At 39.7% G+C, this 16,531-nt stretch overlaps 1 protein-coding gene across 1 annotated transcript; it reads left to right on the top strand.

The window, feature by feature from the left end:
• The first annotated feature begins 5,404 nt into the window (after positions 1-5,404).
• dnai2b (dynein, axonemal, intermediate chain 2b) lies at positions 5,405-15,903 on the top strand. The gene is made up of 12 exons (XM_061877234.1): positions 5,405-5,813; positions 10,224-10,385; positions 10,463-10,584; positions 10,671-10,813; positions 10,873-10,986; positions 11,212-11,351; positions 11,430-11,552; positions 12,435-12,658; positions 12,900-13,035; positions 13,121-13,267; positions 15,376-15,597; positions 15,695-15,903. Exons 1-12 carry the CDS (start codon positions 5,631-5,633, stop codon positions 15,704-15,706), a joined length of 1,728 nt encoding a protein of 575 aa, XP_061733218.1. The 5' UTR covers positions 5,405-5,630; the 3' UTR covers positions 15,707-15,903.
• Positions 15,904-16,531: the final 628 nt, after the last annotated feature.

The following is a 16,531-nucleotide window of genomic DNA, read 5'->3' as shown; positions in this document are numbered from 1 at the left end:
CTTTGAGAACAGATAAGATTGGGGATGCTCATGGTAATATGGCCATACAAAACACATGATCAGACATGACAGAAAACTAAATCAGTTGGCATGGTAAGACAAACAAGGAAATGCAAAACAAAACTAAATGTCCAAAAAACTAAACATAGCATGACCAAAACAAAACATGAACCATAGGCGTGACGACTACAGTCCGCAGGCCACACCCGACCTGTTAGTCTTTCTGATCCTGCTCGTCTAAGAATAAAACAGAATTGAGCAAATTGTGTAATAATTATGACTACATTATTTGTCCTGTAATACCAACTAATTCCACAAAGTGGCGCAATAGATTATCAATACGCTTGATTGATTGCACAGCCCAGGTAAACATTTCACTGCTACTGCTGTGACAGCAGACCCAATTTGCAACAATGAGTGGGCTAAAGAAAAGAAAAGTTGTCAGTGAAAACTGGGTGTTTAATAAGGAATGGACAACTAAATACTTTTTTCACTGAAGTCCAGCCAAAGGGTGTTAGTCTTATTTGCCAAAAAACTAATACAACGTAAGTTGTCATTTCTCCAACAAGCACGCTAATCATGCAAACAACCAGTCAATACAAGAACGGACCGCTACTGCTCATTAATTGGAAGCTAATTTGCAGGCTCAGCAAAACATCTTAATCCAATAACTAACATCCAAGAATCAAACACAAAGGCAAGCTATCTACTGGTATTCAAATTAGCCAAGACTAGAAAGCCTTTTCTCGGAAGGAGAATTTCTAAATGAGCGCATGGTGGAGACAGCAGGTGTTTCTTGTCCTGAAAGCAAGAGAACATTTGAAAACATTAGCTCATCACGCAGGACAGTGACTCGCGATGTGGAGGTAATTGACGAAGACTTAGCGATTAATTTCAATAACAAAGGAGAGTCATTTACAAATGACGGCACAGAGAGAGGACGGCATTTTTGGTTCTCTGTCAGTGGATCATTTAAGTTTGGCGTTTTGTTTTTTCATTACTACAAGGAGGACTTAAATAGACATTTAGTATTTTACTTAACCTTCAACCCGATGTCTGACACGTTTTGTTGCATGCAGAAATTGTATTTAATTTTCCCTGCATTCGTTCATTGATTTCATAAATGTAACCCATAATAATTTGTTAATAGATAGCACAAAGCAAACAAAACGTTATCAGAAGTGTTATTTAATTTTAAATTTCAAAACAGATTTGTGGCTTCCATTGTTTTCTTTAATTTGTGAAATGGGTCAAAATGGCTCTTTGAGTGGTAAAGGTTGTTGATCCCTGCCTTAAGAAAAGGAAGCGCGGATTGCAGCTATTTCGGATGCACCACAGCAATGTTGAGCGACGGTTTTGAAAAGGTCCTGGAAAAACGGCAGCCTGGTGGGATATGTTTGTCAGCGAGTGTGTGTTGTATCCAGGTCAGCTGTGATTCTACTCACTGAAATTTGTCGAAGGAGAGATAACGAGAATGCAGTGTTACGGCGCATGCGCAGTCTGCTTATACCTATTCTGCGGGAGCACCTCTAAGCTCCGCTGTGAGTGCCGCCAGACACGCCCCCATTCTCCGCCGCAGCCAGAGGCAATCTGCAATCAAGACACCTGGATATAGTGAAGGACGACAGGATAAAGAGGCTCGCCGCTGACTTCTCTTCATCGGAAAGTAGCTCTGTGCTCAGTAAGCTTCGCGTCTCTGACTTCCCTCCTGATCTCGCTTGTTTGCTTGTCCCTCGTGCTTTTTCCTGATCCCATTTTTGTCTCCCATGTCTCAGCTTCCACTGTGCGCCTCCGCTGCTGCCTTTTCCCCCTGGACCTTAGTTGCTCTCCCCGATCCTTGACCCCTGCTTTGGACTTCCGGACACCTCTCTCCTGTCTACTACCCCGCTCGGACCTCGGCTCTCTTGGCCTCTTCCCAAAACCTCTTGGCCTTTTACGGTATTTACATACGATTAATTCCCACACATAGTTTTACATCCACACACACATAGTAGCATACATCCCATGCACTCAATAAATCTGTTGAGCTTGATCTGCTGTTGTCATGCAGTCACCTTCTCCCTATTCTTATATAACATGCAGGCCTCCGTGGATGTGATAAAAAATGTAGCGTGTTCTCTGTATTACCTGGCTGAGTACAGAAAACAGCAAATGCATTTGGACTGGGAAAGCAGACTGGATCAGTTATTGTCCGCGATGTACATTATGTCGAGCGATTACTCAATGTCTTGGTCCAGAGTATATAAAGTTTGCTAACAAGTTGTTTACTTTCACACGTCCATTAAAGATTTGATTAATGTATGATGGTTCAGGTGTGATTCACTACAATAGCGTCCCACAGCATGCTAGATTTCAGTTGATTGTAATACCACAACACTGATATTGTTCAGATTAGCTAAAAATGGCATTATGTTTGCAGCACTTGAATATGTTTGTCTGAATGCATAACAATAATTCAGAGTGACATCTTTACTTGCTTATCCGACCCAAATTAAAATAAATACATTTTCTAGGAATAATTGAGAAGTGCTCGTCACTTTGATTTTTTATTTTCCACATACTGCAAAAATAAAGCATTATTTAGATATTTTTTATTTTGTAAAAAAATAGATATTTTACGACAGATTGTGCTATCTTTGACAAAGCGTATTATTAGTCTTAGTTTTATCACAAAGGCAGTGATTTGAACACAACTGGACTGTTAAGGTTTCATGATCTCACATGGCAGTTATTTGTTTTTTTGTATTTTGTATTACCTGTCAAGAGCCCTGATATTTTTGTTTCACTTCCTGTTTGATTCCATTTGCCATAACTAGTCTGAGCACTGGCTACATCACCTGTCGTTGATTGGCAATTAGGACAAACCTATCCCTGGTTGTTGGTCAGGATGCTTCTTAATCATTTTGGATCATTGCTGGAGTTAAGTGCGCGCAATTCTGTGGTGGTTTACATTAATCCTAAATGTAAAAAGCTTTTTCTATGCTTCCTGTGCATTTCCCCGCTCTACAATCTCCTTGTTTTGTTTAAAACATTTGTTTCTGCACTTTGCCTGCTGTCTCTGCATTCTGAGGTCAACAACCAACATGACCCACACCAAAATGTAACACAGGTTGTCTTAGACGTTTTACTTCATCAGTTCATACTCAAAGACCAGATATGGCAGTCCCAGTCTACATGTTCTTGTTACGTTGCGCAATTGTAGTCTTTTTTTTGTTGTTTAATTTTTGCTTAAAAAAGAGGTAAAAACTGCCTCAACCAATATTCTGTGTATGCTAAGTCCATATGTATTTAAAGAAAAAAAATACAACTGGCATGTCAGCTCTGTTAATAATCAATTAAAACATAGGTATTTACGAATACCTTAATAGTAAGTGTCTCAAAGCGAGGGCTTCATAAACTTATGATTTCCCCTTTTTTAAACCCACATCAGTGCAAGGAAAAACTCAAAAGACCTCGCCTGCATGGGGAAAAAAGAAGCAACCTTGAGAAGGGACAGCAGATGGAGTAGGGACCCTTCTTCCAAGGTGATCAGCTGAAATGGATGTCAAGTTGGTACAGTTATTGAATATAAGGGAGTCCAGTCCATCGGGAAGCCAACAGATTAAAATAGGGGGATATTCTTCTGGGCTCAGCCAGGTACTGAAGCCTACAGCTGTGCGTAATATTGTAGGCAACAAGGCATAGTAGTAATATCAATGTTTTGTCTTTACAGTATGCATGTTTGCTCTTTTTCTTTCACAATTTTTTTTTGTTTCATTATAATTTTGCCATTCATTGTGTTATTGTAGTAGCAACATTTCAAGGTTTTTTCAGTTTTCTTGTTTTGCTGTATTTGTAGAATGTGCTGCGGGCCATTAGAACATGATGGTCTGCAGTTTGGACAACCCTGTATTAAAGCTACAATGTAAGAAATAACCAGGTTTTTACAGCATTTAACAATATTTTTTCACAGTAAAATAGTTTTATTAAAAGTTACTGTAACATTACAACAAATGACTGTAAAAATACATTATCTTTATATTTCACAACAATTAACAGTTATTTCACATTTAATAACTGTCAGCTATTATATCACAACAAACTACTGGAAATTCAAACTGATTTGTCCTCTAAAGGCTTTCCGGAGATCATGTTACAAACTCGTGTACATTAAGTGGTGGTATGTGGTTAAACTGAGAGAGTATTTCCAGCGGAAAATAGAAAAGTAACCATGCAAATCACACCTCACTCCAACCCACTTCTCCAAAGTGGGCTGGCTCAGGGTGGAGGACAGAGTAAAACAACTTGCACTGAGCCTAGTCTATAAAATCCGCTACACCTCCATGATACCGGAGTACATGTCAAACTACTTCCTTAACGTAAATGACCGCCATAACCACAACACCAGGGGGAGCTCCACAAACCACGTTAAACCCAGATTCCGATTTAACAAAGGTCTTAACTCATTCTCTTTCTATGCCACATCAATGTGGAATGCAACAGGTATAAAAGTAAGTGCATCTCTATATTCCTTCAAAACCGCTCTAAAACAACACCTCCAGGCAACTTCAACCCTTTACTAAGACCCTCCACAATTCACATCCCATGTCCCCGGATTATAAATAACCTAATGTAAATAATCAAATGTACTTCTAATGTATTTACTTGTTCTTATGCTATCTGAACTCACTATGTTCCCTGCTGGCTGTACATATCCTACTAAGTAAGACCTACACTGTTTCAATGTCCACATTTCTCTGTTGATGCAATTGTTGATGACTGAAGTACTGATATCAACCAAAGGTCCTCATCCCACCCCTGGATTGTAAATAATGTAAATAATTCAATGTATATACTATGATGATTAACCTGTGTGATGACTGTATTATGCTGATAGTATATATTTGTACCATGAATTGATTAACGTGGACCCCGACTTAAACAAGTTAAAAAACTTATTCGGGTGTTACCATTTAGTGGTCAATTGTACGGAATATGTACTGAACTGTGCAATTTACTGATAAAAGTATCGATCAATCAATATCAATCTATGGAGTGATAATAGCTGTACGGTACTTTATTTTTTCTCCCTTGTTGTATTCTGCAGTTACTATCCTTGTGAGCTATCTCCTATTGAATCTGTCTTTGTCTTTATGAATATTCCTACTGGGAGTAGTACATTCTGTATTCCTGTGAATGTGCATGGATGGTAATGTTAATATTTATGTATGTAGATTTTGACTACATTATTTACTAGTAACTTTACACTTCAAAGTATGCGCTTAATTCCCACTGTACTTAGTTTTTATGCATGTTTAATATTTTTTTTGTCATTTTCTTTATTGGAGAGGTACTGAAACATTGTCAACCCCTATCTGCCAATAAAGTTTTGGATGGGTCGGATTACAGTTGGCTTATGCCGTGTTAGTTGTATTCATTTATTTTATTTTTTTACTTGAGGCATTAGTCGAAAAAATATTTATATTTCAAGTGAACGCATGCTTCCAGGTAATAGGTTTGACTCTCTTTAAAGTTCGAATCTTGTCGCTACAAAACAATACTCCCTTCCGGGTTTACTGCCGTTGCTAAGCGACGCCATTGCAATTGCTTGGCCCGTAATTTCTTGATTTTTCTCGGGTAATTTAAAGGCAATGGAGATCGTTCGCGAGTACACGAAAGCCCGTAGGGACTTGGGCCGCCAATGTCTTTTCTCTGACCGATCGGCGGAGCTGTTAGCAGATGTCCCTCCAGACCCCAACCTGGCGCTGCAGTTTGTGCCGAGAATGAGCAGTCTCCAGGCGCTACAATGCTCCCGAGACATGTCCGAGCACCAGGTGACTTCAGTCATTTCATCCATTTAGTAACACATTACGGCTGTATATTATCGATTTTTTTTTACAAATGTACTGTTTAATGAGCCTGTTTTAGTTCCGAATGTGTACCCTAATGCAGTGTTTTTCAACCACTGTGCCGCGGCACGCTAGTGTGCCGTGAGATACAGTCTGATGTGCCGTGGGAGATTGTCTAATTTCACCTATTTGGGTTAAAATTGTTTTCAAACCAGTTATTATAGTCTGAAAATAATGTGTTGTTGTTGAGTGCCGATGTTGTCTCGAGCTCAGCAGAGTAACCGTGTAATACTCTTCCATATCAGTAGGTGGCAGCCGGTGCTAATTGATTTGTAGATGTTGGAAACAGCGGGAGGCGGTGTGCAGGTAAAATTGTGTCTAATGCTTAAACCTAAAATAAACAAAAAGTGAGTACCCCTCAGAAAAGGCATTGAAGCTTAGGGATGGCTATGCAGAACGAAACTAAAACTGAACTGAAGGACAAAAACAGAATGATGGACGACAGCAAAGACTTACTGTGGAGCAAAGACGGCGTCCACAAAGTGCATCTGTACATGACATGACAATCGTCAATGTACCCCACAAAGAATGATAAAAACAACTGAAATATTCTTGATTGATAAAAAAAAAGTAGATGCGGTAAATATCGCTCAAAGGAAGACATGAAATAACAGGAAAATAACAAAAACAGAGAAAACACCACCAAAATAGGAGCGCAAGACAATAATTAAAACACTACATACAGGAAAACAGCAAACAAAAGTCCAAATAAGTCAGGGTGTGATGTGACAGGTGGTGACAGTACACCTACTTTGAGAAAAGCGCTATAGTGATGCATGGTTGGTTATGTTTTAAAGTCATATCCAACAATTGCAACAACTTTTTTACTGTCAACTGAGTTTCGTTTTTTAATGATTTATGCTGGTGGTGTGCCTCCGGATTTTTTCAACGCAAAAAATGTGGGAGATTGTCTAATTTCACCTATTTGGGTTAAAATTGTTTTCAAACCAGTAATTATAGTCTGAAAATGATGTGTTGTTGTGTGTCGGTGTTGTCTCGAGCTCAGCAGAGTAACCGTGTAATACTTTTCCATACCAGTAGGTGGCAGCCGGTGCTAATTGATTTTTGGATGTTGGAAACAGCGGGAGGCGGTGTGCGGGTAAAATTGTGTCTAATGTTTAAACCAAAAATAAACAAAAAGTGAGTACCCCTAAAAAAAGGCATTGAAGCTTAGGGATGGCTATGCATAACAAAACTAAAACTGAATTGAAGGACAAAAACAGAATGCTGGACGACAGCAAAGACTTACTGTGGAGCAAAGACGGCGTCCACAAAGTACATCTGTACATGACATGACAATCGACAATGTACCCCACAAAGAATGATAAAAACAACTGAAATATTCTTGCTTGATAAAAACAAAGTAGATGCTGTAAATATCGCTCCAAGGAAGATATTACAACTGTTACAGGAAAATAACAAAAAAAGAGAAAACGCCACCAAAATAGGAGCGCAAGACAAGAATTAAAACACTACATACAGAAAAACAGCAAAAAAGTCACAATAAGTAAGGGTGTGATGTGACAGGTGGTGACAGTACACCTACTTTGAGACAAGAGCTATAGTGATGCATGGTTGGTTATGTTTTAAAGTCATATCCAAAAATTGCAACAACTTTTTTACTGTCAACTGAGTTTCGTTTTTTAATGATTTATGCTGGTGGGGTGCCTTCGGATTTTTTCAACGCAAAAAATGTGGGATATTGTCTAATTTCACCTATTTGGGTTAAAATTGTTTTCAAACCATTAATTATAGTCTAAAAATGATGTGTTGTTGTTCAGTGTCGGTGTTGTCTCGAGCTCAGCAGAGTAACCGTGTAATACTCTTCCATATCAGTAGGTGGTAGCCGGTGCTAATTGATTTGTAGATGTTGGAAACAGCGGGAGGCGGTGTGCAGGTAAAATTGTGTCTAATGTTTAAACCAAAAATAAACAAAAAGTGAGTACCCCTAAAAAAAGGCATTGAAGCTTAGGGATGGCTATGCATAACAAAACTAAAACTGAATTGAAGGACAAAAACAGAATGCTGGACGACAGCAAATACTTACTGTGGAGCAAAGACGGCGTCCACAAAGTACATCTGTACATGACATGACAATCGACAATGTACCCCACAAAGAATGATAAAAACAACTGAAATATTCTTGATTGATAAAAACAAAGTAGATGCGGTAAATATCGGTCAAAGGAAGACATTAAACTGCTACAGGAAAATAATAAAAAAAGAGAAAACGCCACCAAAATAGGAGCACAAGACAAGAATTAAAACACTACATTCAGGAAAACTGCAAAAAAGTTCAAATAAGTCAGGGCGTGATGTGACAGGTGGTGACAGTACACCTACTTTGAGACAAGAGCTATAGTGATGCATGGTTGTTTATGTTTTAAAGTCATATCCAACAATTGCAACAACTTTTTACTGTCAACTGAGTTTCGTTGTTTAATGATTTATGCTGGTGGTGTGCCTCCGGATGTTTTCAACACCAAAAATGTGGGAGATTGTCTAATTTCGCCTAATAACCTTTTAATTGACATTTAAACAGATGCAGCACGCCCCCACGACTCAATAGGGACAAGCGGTAAATAATGGATGGGATGGATGTAGGTCCTCATTCAAATCCACTCTTTCCACCTTGAACACGGATGATTTTATTAACGTGTTTGCCTGCCAACACAAGAACAGGTGCATTGAACATTATTTCAGTCCCACCATATTTTGATTCCAACGTGATGTTATAGTTCTACTCAGTTCAGTTAATGTTTTTGACAAATACTTTTAAAAGCACATTGTTTAAAAAGTTAATGTTATTACAAACACGTTAATAAAATCATCCGTGTTCAAGTCCGTAGCTCTTTTATTTTCAATGCTTAGGATACCTAAAAGGCTCAGCCTCGATTCAACCATATTTGTACGTAAATTAGTTTTTACGAGCGTTAGAGCTGAGAAGCTCAGTTCACATGCAGCACTGCTTACAGGAAGGGCTTAGGCTATTTTTTTAAATGTAAACAATTCATGGAACACTTCCTGATAAGGTTGTAAAAACAGTCATACAGTCAATCATACTCACATCAAATTCAAAAGTTAAAATATCACAGTTAACGCTTAAGTAGCAGCCTGAACACACTTGTGTAAGAACATATATTGTAACGAAATATCTTATGTTTAGTCAGTGAAGGATGCGGATGTCAGAAACCTGGCTGCTCATCAGTTAAAAAAAGGAATGCCCGCCACCCGGACATGTGCGTGTTATAATAAGATTGCCCTTCAACATGCATGCCGTATAAAATTTCCCGCCATCCCAAATATGCACGCGCTCATTTAATCTGTTGATTAAGATTGCCCGCCAATAAGAGCGTGCCGGATACGATTACCCGCCTCTACAAAATGAAATACTAATGATAAAACATTGAATATGAAAAGTATGTGTACCTTTTCTACCTTTTTTACTTCCCTGACAATCTCCAGGCTCCTAAGTTTTGTAATCAATCAAAAAATCCATCCGTCCATCCACATTATAGCGATGTTCGTTAAGCAACTAAAAATACAGTATGTCCAACCAAGTATGGAGAGGGTTTTGCACATGTTACCCATCAGGCCTAGAGAATTGGTTAAATGGGTGTTGTTGTTTTTTTATTGTGTTACTGCGTATGATACTATTAGACATGTTTTATGTTGTCCACATAGCTCAATAGGCAAGTTATTTTTTTGTATCACATATTTTAACGTTCTGTTTGTTTTTGATTAATTAGATCATTAGGTTGTCTAAATTAGTACGTATGAGTCCGTGTACCAGTTGTTTGAGTTGTACTAGTGGTCAATAATGATTGCTGTGGCTCTGACCCACCAGGTGTCAAATGTAACTGCACATTACTCAAAGTTTTAAAAATTAACTTGGGACAACTCCACACTGTAGATTGGGGACCCCTAATTTTGGAAAAACATTTTTTACATTTTTTTACGAGAAAATTTGACCGCAAGTGAAAGACACAGTTATGGTTTTAGTTTATTTGGTGCTCGATTTTCCAGACAAAGATTCTTTCTCTTCACAAAGACATGTCAATTACATTATGTAAATTGCAAATGTCTGCATTTAATATTATATTGTCTTTATTGGCCAATTCCGTTTCGGGGAAATTATAGGGTGCATCAGAGGCATATTTATACTCATCAAATTGTTCTGTATTATGTGTGCATGTAACATAAACAAGACACAAAAACAGCATTGTCAAGCTGGGCACTGCACCTGGCAGTCCTGCTGACTGCTTGAAAAACGTTTTAATATGATCCAAATGTTGGTAATGAACTACCTTGCTTTGGTTGATGTTTACTTGCCAGGTGAACACAGAGAGGTTTGAATCTGAGAGCTGTGGAATAAACCATGTGGAGGGAGGGTGGCCCAAAGACATCAACCCCCAAGAGATGGAACAAACCATTCGTTTCAGGAAGAAAGTTGAGAAGGATGAGAGCTACTTGAACAGTATTATGCAGCTCGGCGGTGTATGATCTACTTAATCCATGTTTGTTTCTCATTGCTATAGTATATCCACTGCTGAAATGATCTTTGTCTGGTCCAGGTTATCCGCTACTGTGTTGTGCAGAATAACGCAGTGGACATCTATCAGGAGTACTTTGAGGATGAAGAATTGGAGGATGACATTCAGGAGCCACCATCTGCTAAGACCATCAATGTGTTTAGGTAGGAGGAAGTCTTTGTTCAATAACTTTTTGGACCTCAACTACCGCCTCTACATGGGGCAGACTCGTAACTAACGATTTCAACAGGGATCCGAACCAGGTGAAGCGAACCGTCACTTGTCTGTCATGGCATCCCGAAGGAGGCAGGAAGTTGGCCGCTGCCTATTCATGTCTGGAGTTCCAGAAAGCATCTACAGACATGACCACGGACGCGTACATCTGGGATATTGGTGCGTCTACTAGTCAGAAAATCAGGCAGGAGGGTGATCAAATGTGATGTTTATTGCAGAGAATCCTAACAAGCCTGAGATGACCCTGAAGCCAGCATCTCCACTCATCTGTTTGGACTACAACCCCAAAGACTCACACACTCTAGTCAGCGGGAGCTACAATGGACAAATCGGTGGGTTCAGTGATGGTCTTCCCCTCATGTCAGTAGTATCAGAATTTTGGTATTGGCCTCAACGCCTGTACTTCACTGGTGATCAGTCGAAGGTGTACAGTACCTTACCTTTTCTCATAAATAGGTAAAAACCCTGTGATAGGATTCAGTCATCTTGTGATTCTGAACAGGATACCCAGGGATGGACTTCTTATTAATGTACTCAATAATGTTTGGTTATTTTAGTGTTCTGGGACACCCGCAAAGGCAGCCAGCCAACGAATGTTTCTTCTTTGGAGCAGAGTCACAGGGACCCTGTCTATAAGGCCATCTGGTTACAATCCAAGACCGGGACAGAAGCCTTCTCTGCCTCCACTGATGGACAGGTCAGTTTGAGCCTAGCCTCAGTTGTAAAGTGTTTGATTCATCCAGCCTGAGTAACTAAACCTTGTCATTTATGGCAGGTTCTATGGTGGGACGTCCGCAGGCTGAGTGAACCCACCGAGCGGCTGGTTCTGGACCTAGGTCGAGAAGGGAACCTGGACAGGGCCTTAGGAGCCATTTCTCTGGAGTTTGAAGCTACCATGGTGTGTTTCTCTTCTTTGAGGTTTTAAAAAGTTTGTCTTTAGTTGCAACAGAAGGAGGAAGGTAGGTCAACGGATCCATCCTGCTTCCTTTGAGACCATGATGTAAATCATTAATTTTCTCTCCCACTTATCCTGTCTGAAGCCTATCCCAGCTGTCTTTGGGTGAAAGGCGGGGTGTAGCCTGGACTGACTCACAGTCAATCACAGGACACATGCAGTGGTACCTCTACTTATGAGTTCATTAGCATACAAGGTGTCTCTTGGCTTTTTGTTATTCTTTAATTTATTAGTCTAATTTAAGTTACCAACCTCTAAGCTGCCAGAGGGTTTATAGCTAATGCCAAAGTTGTGAGGTCCGCCCCAAAACATCTGGTTTTACTTGTTAGCATTAGCTTATTGCTAGAGATTGAAATAAGTTTGTTATCAAACCATTTGGAAACCAAACAAATTGCAGCAGTCCAGCTTCCACGGCTTCCAGTTGAAATCCTTCTGCTGCTGAGGCTTGCTCATCCACACCATTTCTAAGGGTTAGGAGTAAAGGTTAGTTATTTTTTTTTTTTTTTTAAAAGCATGTGACATGTTAAAATTGTGCTGTTCTGGGAAGGCCGAATACAGATTCAATTGGCAGGGCTACTTTAAGTATTCCAAGTTATAAACTGTACGGTCGTAGAACGCAATTTGCTAGTAGGTTGATGTACCACTGTATGAACCCACAACCATTCACATTTACAGTATAAACAATAGACTCTAAATGAAATGATAAACCCTACATAACTGCTTTCAATAACATAACGAAAATATTTTTTCTGTTTTGGTGTAATCTGGACCTTACTGGATCTAGGCGTGTCTCAGGATATCAAAGGTTTGCTCCTGTGTCTCCAGCCAACTAAGTTCATGGTGGGGACCGAGCAAGGCATTGTTGTGTCCTGCAACAGGAAGGCGAAGACCCCAGCCGAGAAAATTGTCTGTACCTATGAGGGTCACCATGGACCTGTCTACGCTCTTCAGAGGAACCCTTTCTTCCCTAAAAACTTCCTCACAGTGGGGGACTGGAGGGCTCGCATCTGGTCTGAGGACATTAAGGAGTCGTCTATCATGTGGACAAAGTACAAAGTCCTTATTTTCTGTTTAATACTTTTTCATTTGTGAATATTGTATGCATACAAAATGTAGGCATGCTAAGGAATATTAGTTCACCCCCAATTGCCATCTTTCTGTTAGTTATTGGATTTACCCAATATCTTCTAATTGAGTGTATTCTGGCTACATGATCCTTTGCCATCTTCTAACATTCTTACATCATGATTTTTTTCTGGGCTGAGCCATGTCTGTTTGTGGTTTGATCAGGTACCAGATGTCATACTTGACAGATGCCTGCTGGAGTCCTGTCAGACCCTCCGTCTTTTTCACTGTGAAGACAGATGGCATGTTGGACATCTGGGATGTCTTGTTCAAGCAAAACGACCCAACACTGAGTGTCAAAGTACCCTGATTTTACTTGTGTTTCTTTGAAAGTGTCTTGACTGCTCTACCTCTATTTACCGGTAACTGTTTTTTTTTTTTTCCAGGTGTGTGATGAAGCTCTGTATAGCCTGCGGGTGCATGACAACGGACGTCTGGTGGCTTGTGGCTCTCAGCAGGGCACCGCTACAATACTGGAGATCTGCTCAGGACTCTCCAGCCTTCAGAAGAATGAGAAGAGTCTAATGGCTGAGGTGAGACTCCAAATTAGCAGCAGACTGAAATGCATGAATTTAGTGGAGTCTATGAAAATCTCCCGCATTCTCACTGCTCTGCAAACTTTAATACACAATACTGTATTACTGTTTTGATTATTTTAATTATGCAAGGTGGCCATTACAGTGATTAACTGACATGGGTTAAAATCCCATTAATTATATTATTTATATGACAAGTATGTTGCACTTGTGCATCAGGTATGCGTGCATGAGTGAGCTTGGGCTTTGACTGTGTGGGTCTAAGGTTGTCCTGATACAACTTTTTCACCTACAATAGGATATCAATATTGTCGTATTGAATGATATCGTCACATATTATATATTTCTTATTATGTTGTGTCCATCCATCCATTTTCTACCGCTTATTCCCTTTGGGGTCGCAGGGGGCGCTGGTGCCTACCTCAGCTACAATGCGCGGAAGGCGGCGTACACTCTGGACAAGTCGCCACCTCATCGCAGGGCCAACATAGATAGATAGACAACATTCACACTCACATTCACACACTAGGGCCAATTTTTAGTGTTGCCAATCAACCTATCCCCAGGTGCAAGTCTTTGGAGGTGGGAGGAAGCCGGAGTACCCGGAGGGATCCCATGCATTCACGAGGAGGACATGCAAACTCCACACAGAAAGATCCCGAGCCCGGGATTAAACCAAAGACTACTCATAACCTTCGTATTGTGAGGCAGGCACACTAACCCCTCTGCCATCGTGAAGCCCTTGTGTGAAATGTTAAAAAAAGGCTTGATCAAGTAAAAGTACTCAGAAAACAATAGTAGGTATGAGAAATACTAACCTATGTATGTCTAACTTCATGGAATTGACTTATGCTTAATTATTTCTGTGGAAACACATAGTGATCACAATACTTCATTAAATTAAGCTTATGATGCAGTAAGTTGAATGATGCAGACACATGTGTTACTGGACACTTTCTAATGCACTCAGTGGCCTAGTGGTTAGAGTGTCCACCCTGAGATGGGTAGGTTGTGAGTTCAAACCCCGGCTGAGTCATCCCAAAGACTATAACAAATTAGACCCAATACTCCCTGCTTGGTACTCAGCATCAAGGGTTGGAATTGGGGGTTAAATCACCAAAAATGATTCCCGGGCGGGGCACTGCTGCTGCCCACTGCTCCCCTCACTTCCCAGGGGGTGAACAAGGGGATGGGTCAAATGCAGAGGACACATTTCACAACACCTAGTGTGTGTGACAATCATTGGTACTTTAACTTTAACTTAACTTCTGCCTTGGAGACTTTGTATCAAAGTATTATGCAACTAAAATTATTTGATACTAGTTTATATTGGCAAATGTCCTGTTTTATACTGCAGTATTGTTAAATTAAGAACAGGTATGTATGTATCGCTAGTGTGCTTAGTTGATGTGTAGCTCTAGTAGCATATAGCCTACCATGTTTACCTTTTGTACATTACTTCACTAAAATACAAGAAAAGATGCAATCCAGTATTTGTTTTTTTGCTGGTAATGGACCAATACCTGATATGAATATTGGATTGTAACACCCATAGTAATTTATTTTCAAATTATTTCTCTTATGCAAGGTGGCTATTATCAATAACTGCCAGGAGAATAAATTGCATCAATAAATTGCATTTGCATGAGTAAGTGTGGGCTTTGACTTTTGGGTCAATCCTTTGCATTTTTGCATTATTACAGGCTTACCAGGTGACATATATCATTGATAACGTCCTTAAGCCAGGACTATTTTTGTTGTTTTTATGATTTCTCTTACAGCACCTTCCCTTAGAGTTAAACCACTACTTTTAGAAGGACTGTGACCAAAATATGCAACATATTCCTCCAAGTGTTTATAATTATAAGAGGGGTGTGCAACTAAGGCTAAAGAAGATTTACATTTTTGAAGGGTCATTGTATCTTTATATATGCTAAAGCAACAAATACTACTACTACTACGACTATACTACTATTACTACTAGCACTGATGATAATAATATTAATAATTGAAATTTAAACGTTTGCACCGTGCCATGCCCCTCAAACAGTACATTGGTACAATACATACAAAGATTCTCTAAAACCATTCTTTTGCATGCGCAGATGTTTGAGCGTGAGGCAAGGCGCGAGAAGATCTTGGAGGCCCGTCAGAAGGAGATGCGACTGAAGGAGAGGAGTCGCTCCGAGCAGAGCAGAGAAGACCACGCGGGCCAAAACGGGGCGGACCAAGAGGAAACTGTTGAGCAGCTGATTGCCAGAGCTGAGCAAGACTTTTTCACGATAGTGGAGGCGGAGAAGAGACGGCGGGAGGAAGAGAATAAGCAGGTAAGGGCACTTGGTTATCATTAAGTAACTATATGATATATTTAGTTTCACCTAATTGTCTAATTTGCTTGATTTTTCTGTCATTTTTCTATTTCAGCTTAGCTCATAGGCGGCAGTCAAAGAAAATCCAATTGTTGAACTCACCCTAGCGTGAAGCTTAGCCATCAGTTCATTCATAATCTTTTTTCAAACGTGGACATTAAGCGGCTTGGCTAAGATGTGTTTTGTTTTTATGCGGGCATCCTCTGTTTTTTGTACAAACACTACAAAATAAATATTATGGCTTTGCTCATACTCATACACCTATATGATTTAAATGTATTTTTCTTCACTTTTGTGTGAATTGACACCTGAGGTCCTGTTAAATACTAATAACACAAACTTAGATATTCTCCACATTTTTAACCTGACCCAAATTGAAGCAATAGTGTAGTCAATTTTTGTTCTAAGCTGTAAAACTAGATTTTGAGACGTTTGATTCAAATGAAGCCTCTGCTACAATAATTGGGTATTTTGTCTGGGCGATACAGTACTGCAACTTTTAATATTATCATATTTGAACTTGATTTATATCATGCCTTGTCCTTGGTGTACTCCGCCTGAATCCAGCTGGAATAGGCTCCAGCCACACCTGCAACCCTGAGAGGGACAAGCGATAAATAGATGGATGAACTTGATTTGTCACATACAATCTAATGCAAAATTCGTCTCAACTTAAGGAGCTTTTAAAGGCCTACTGAAACCCACTAATACCGACCACGCAGTCTGATAGTTTATATATCAATGATGAAATATTAACATTGCAACACATGCCGATACGGCTGGTTTAGTTCACTAAATTACAATTTTAATTTTCCTGCGGAGTTTCTTGTTGGAAACGTCTCGGAATGATGACGCGTGTTTGTGACGTTATTGGTTGAGCGGACATTTTAGC

This window comes from Nerophis ophidion, linkage group LG17 (genome assembly GCF_033978795.1).
Source record: "Nerophis ophidion isolate RoL-2023_Sa linkage group LG17, RoL_Noph_v1.0, whole genome shotgun sequence".
NCBI classification, from domain to species: Eukaryota; Metazoa; Chordata; class Actinopteri; order Syngnathiformes; family Syngnathidae; genus Nerophis; species Nerophis ophidion.
The sequence above is the reverse complement of the archived record's forward strand: the minus strand, read 5'-3'. Positions and strand labels throughout refer to the sequence as shown.

Excerpts from the sequence above, each read along its gene's own strand:
- dnai2b (XM_061877234.1), top strand. The coding sequence starts at position 5,631 with ATGGAGATCGTTCGCGAGTACACGAAAGCCCGTAGGGACTTGGGCCGC. Across the intron at positions 10,814-10,872 it reads CGCGTACATCTGGGATATTG|AGAATCCTAACAAGCCTGAG; the intron begins GTGCGTCTACTA and ends TGTTTATTGCAG. Across the intron at positions 13,268-15,375 it reads AGAAGAGTCTAATGGCTGAG|ATGTTTGAGCGTGAGGCAAG; the intron begins GTGAGACTCCAA and ends TTGCATGCGCAG.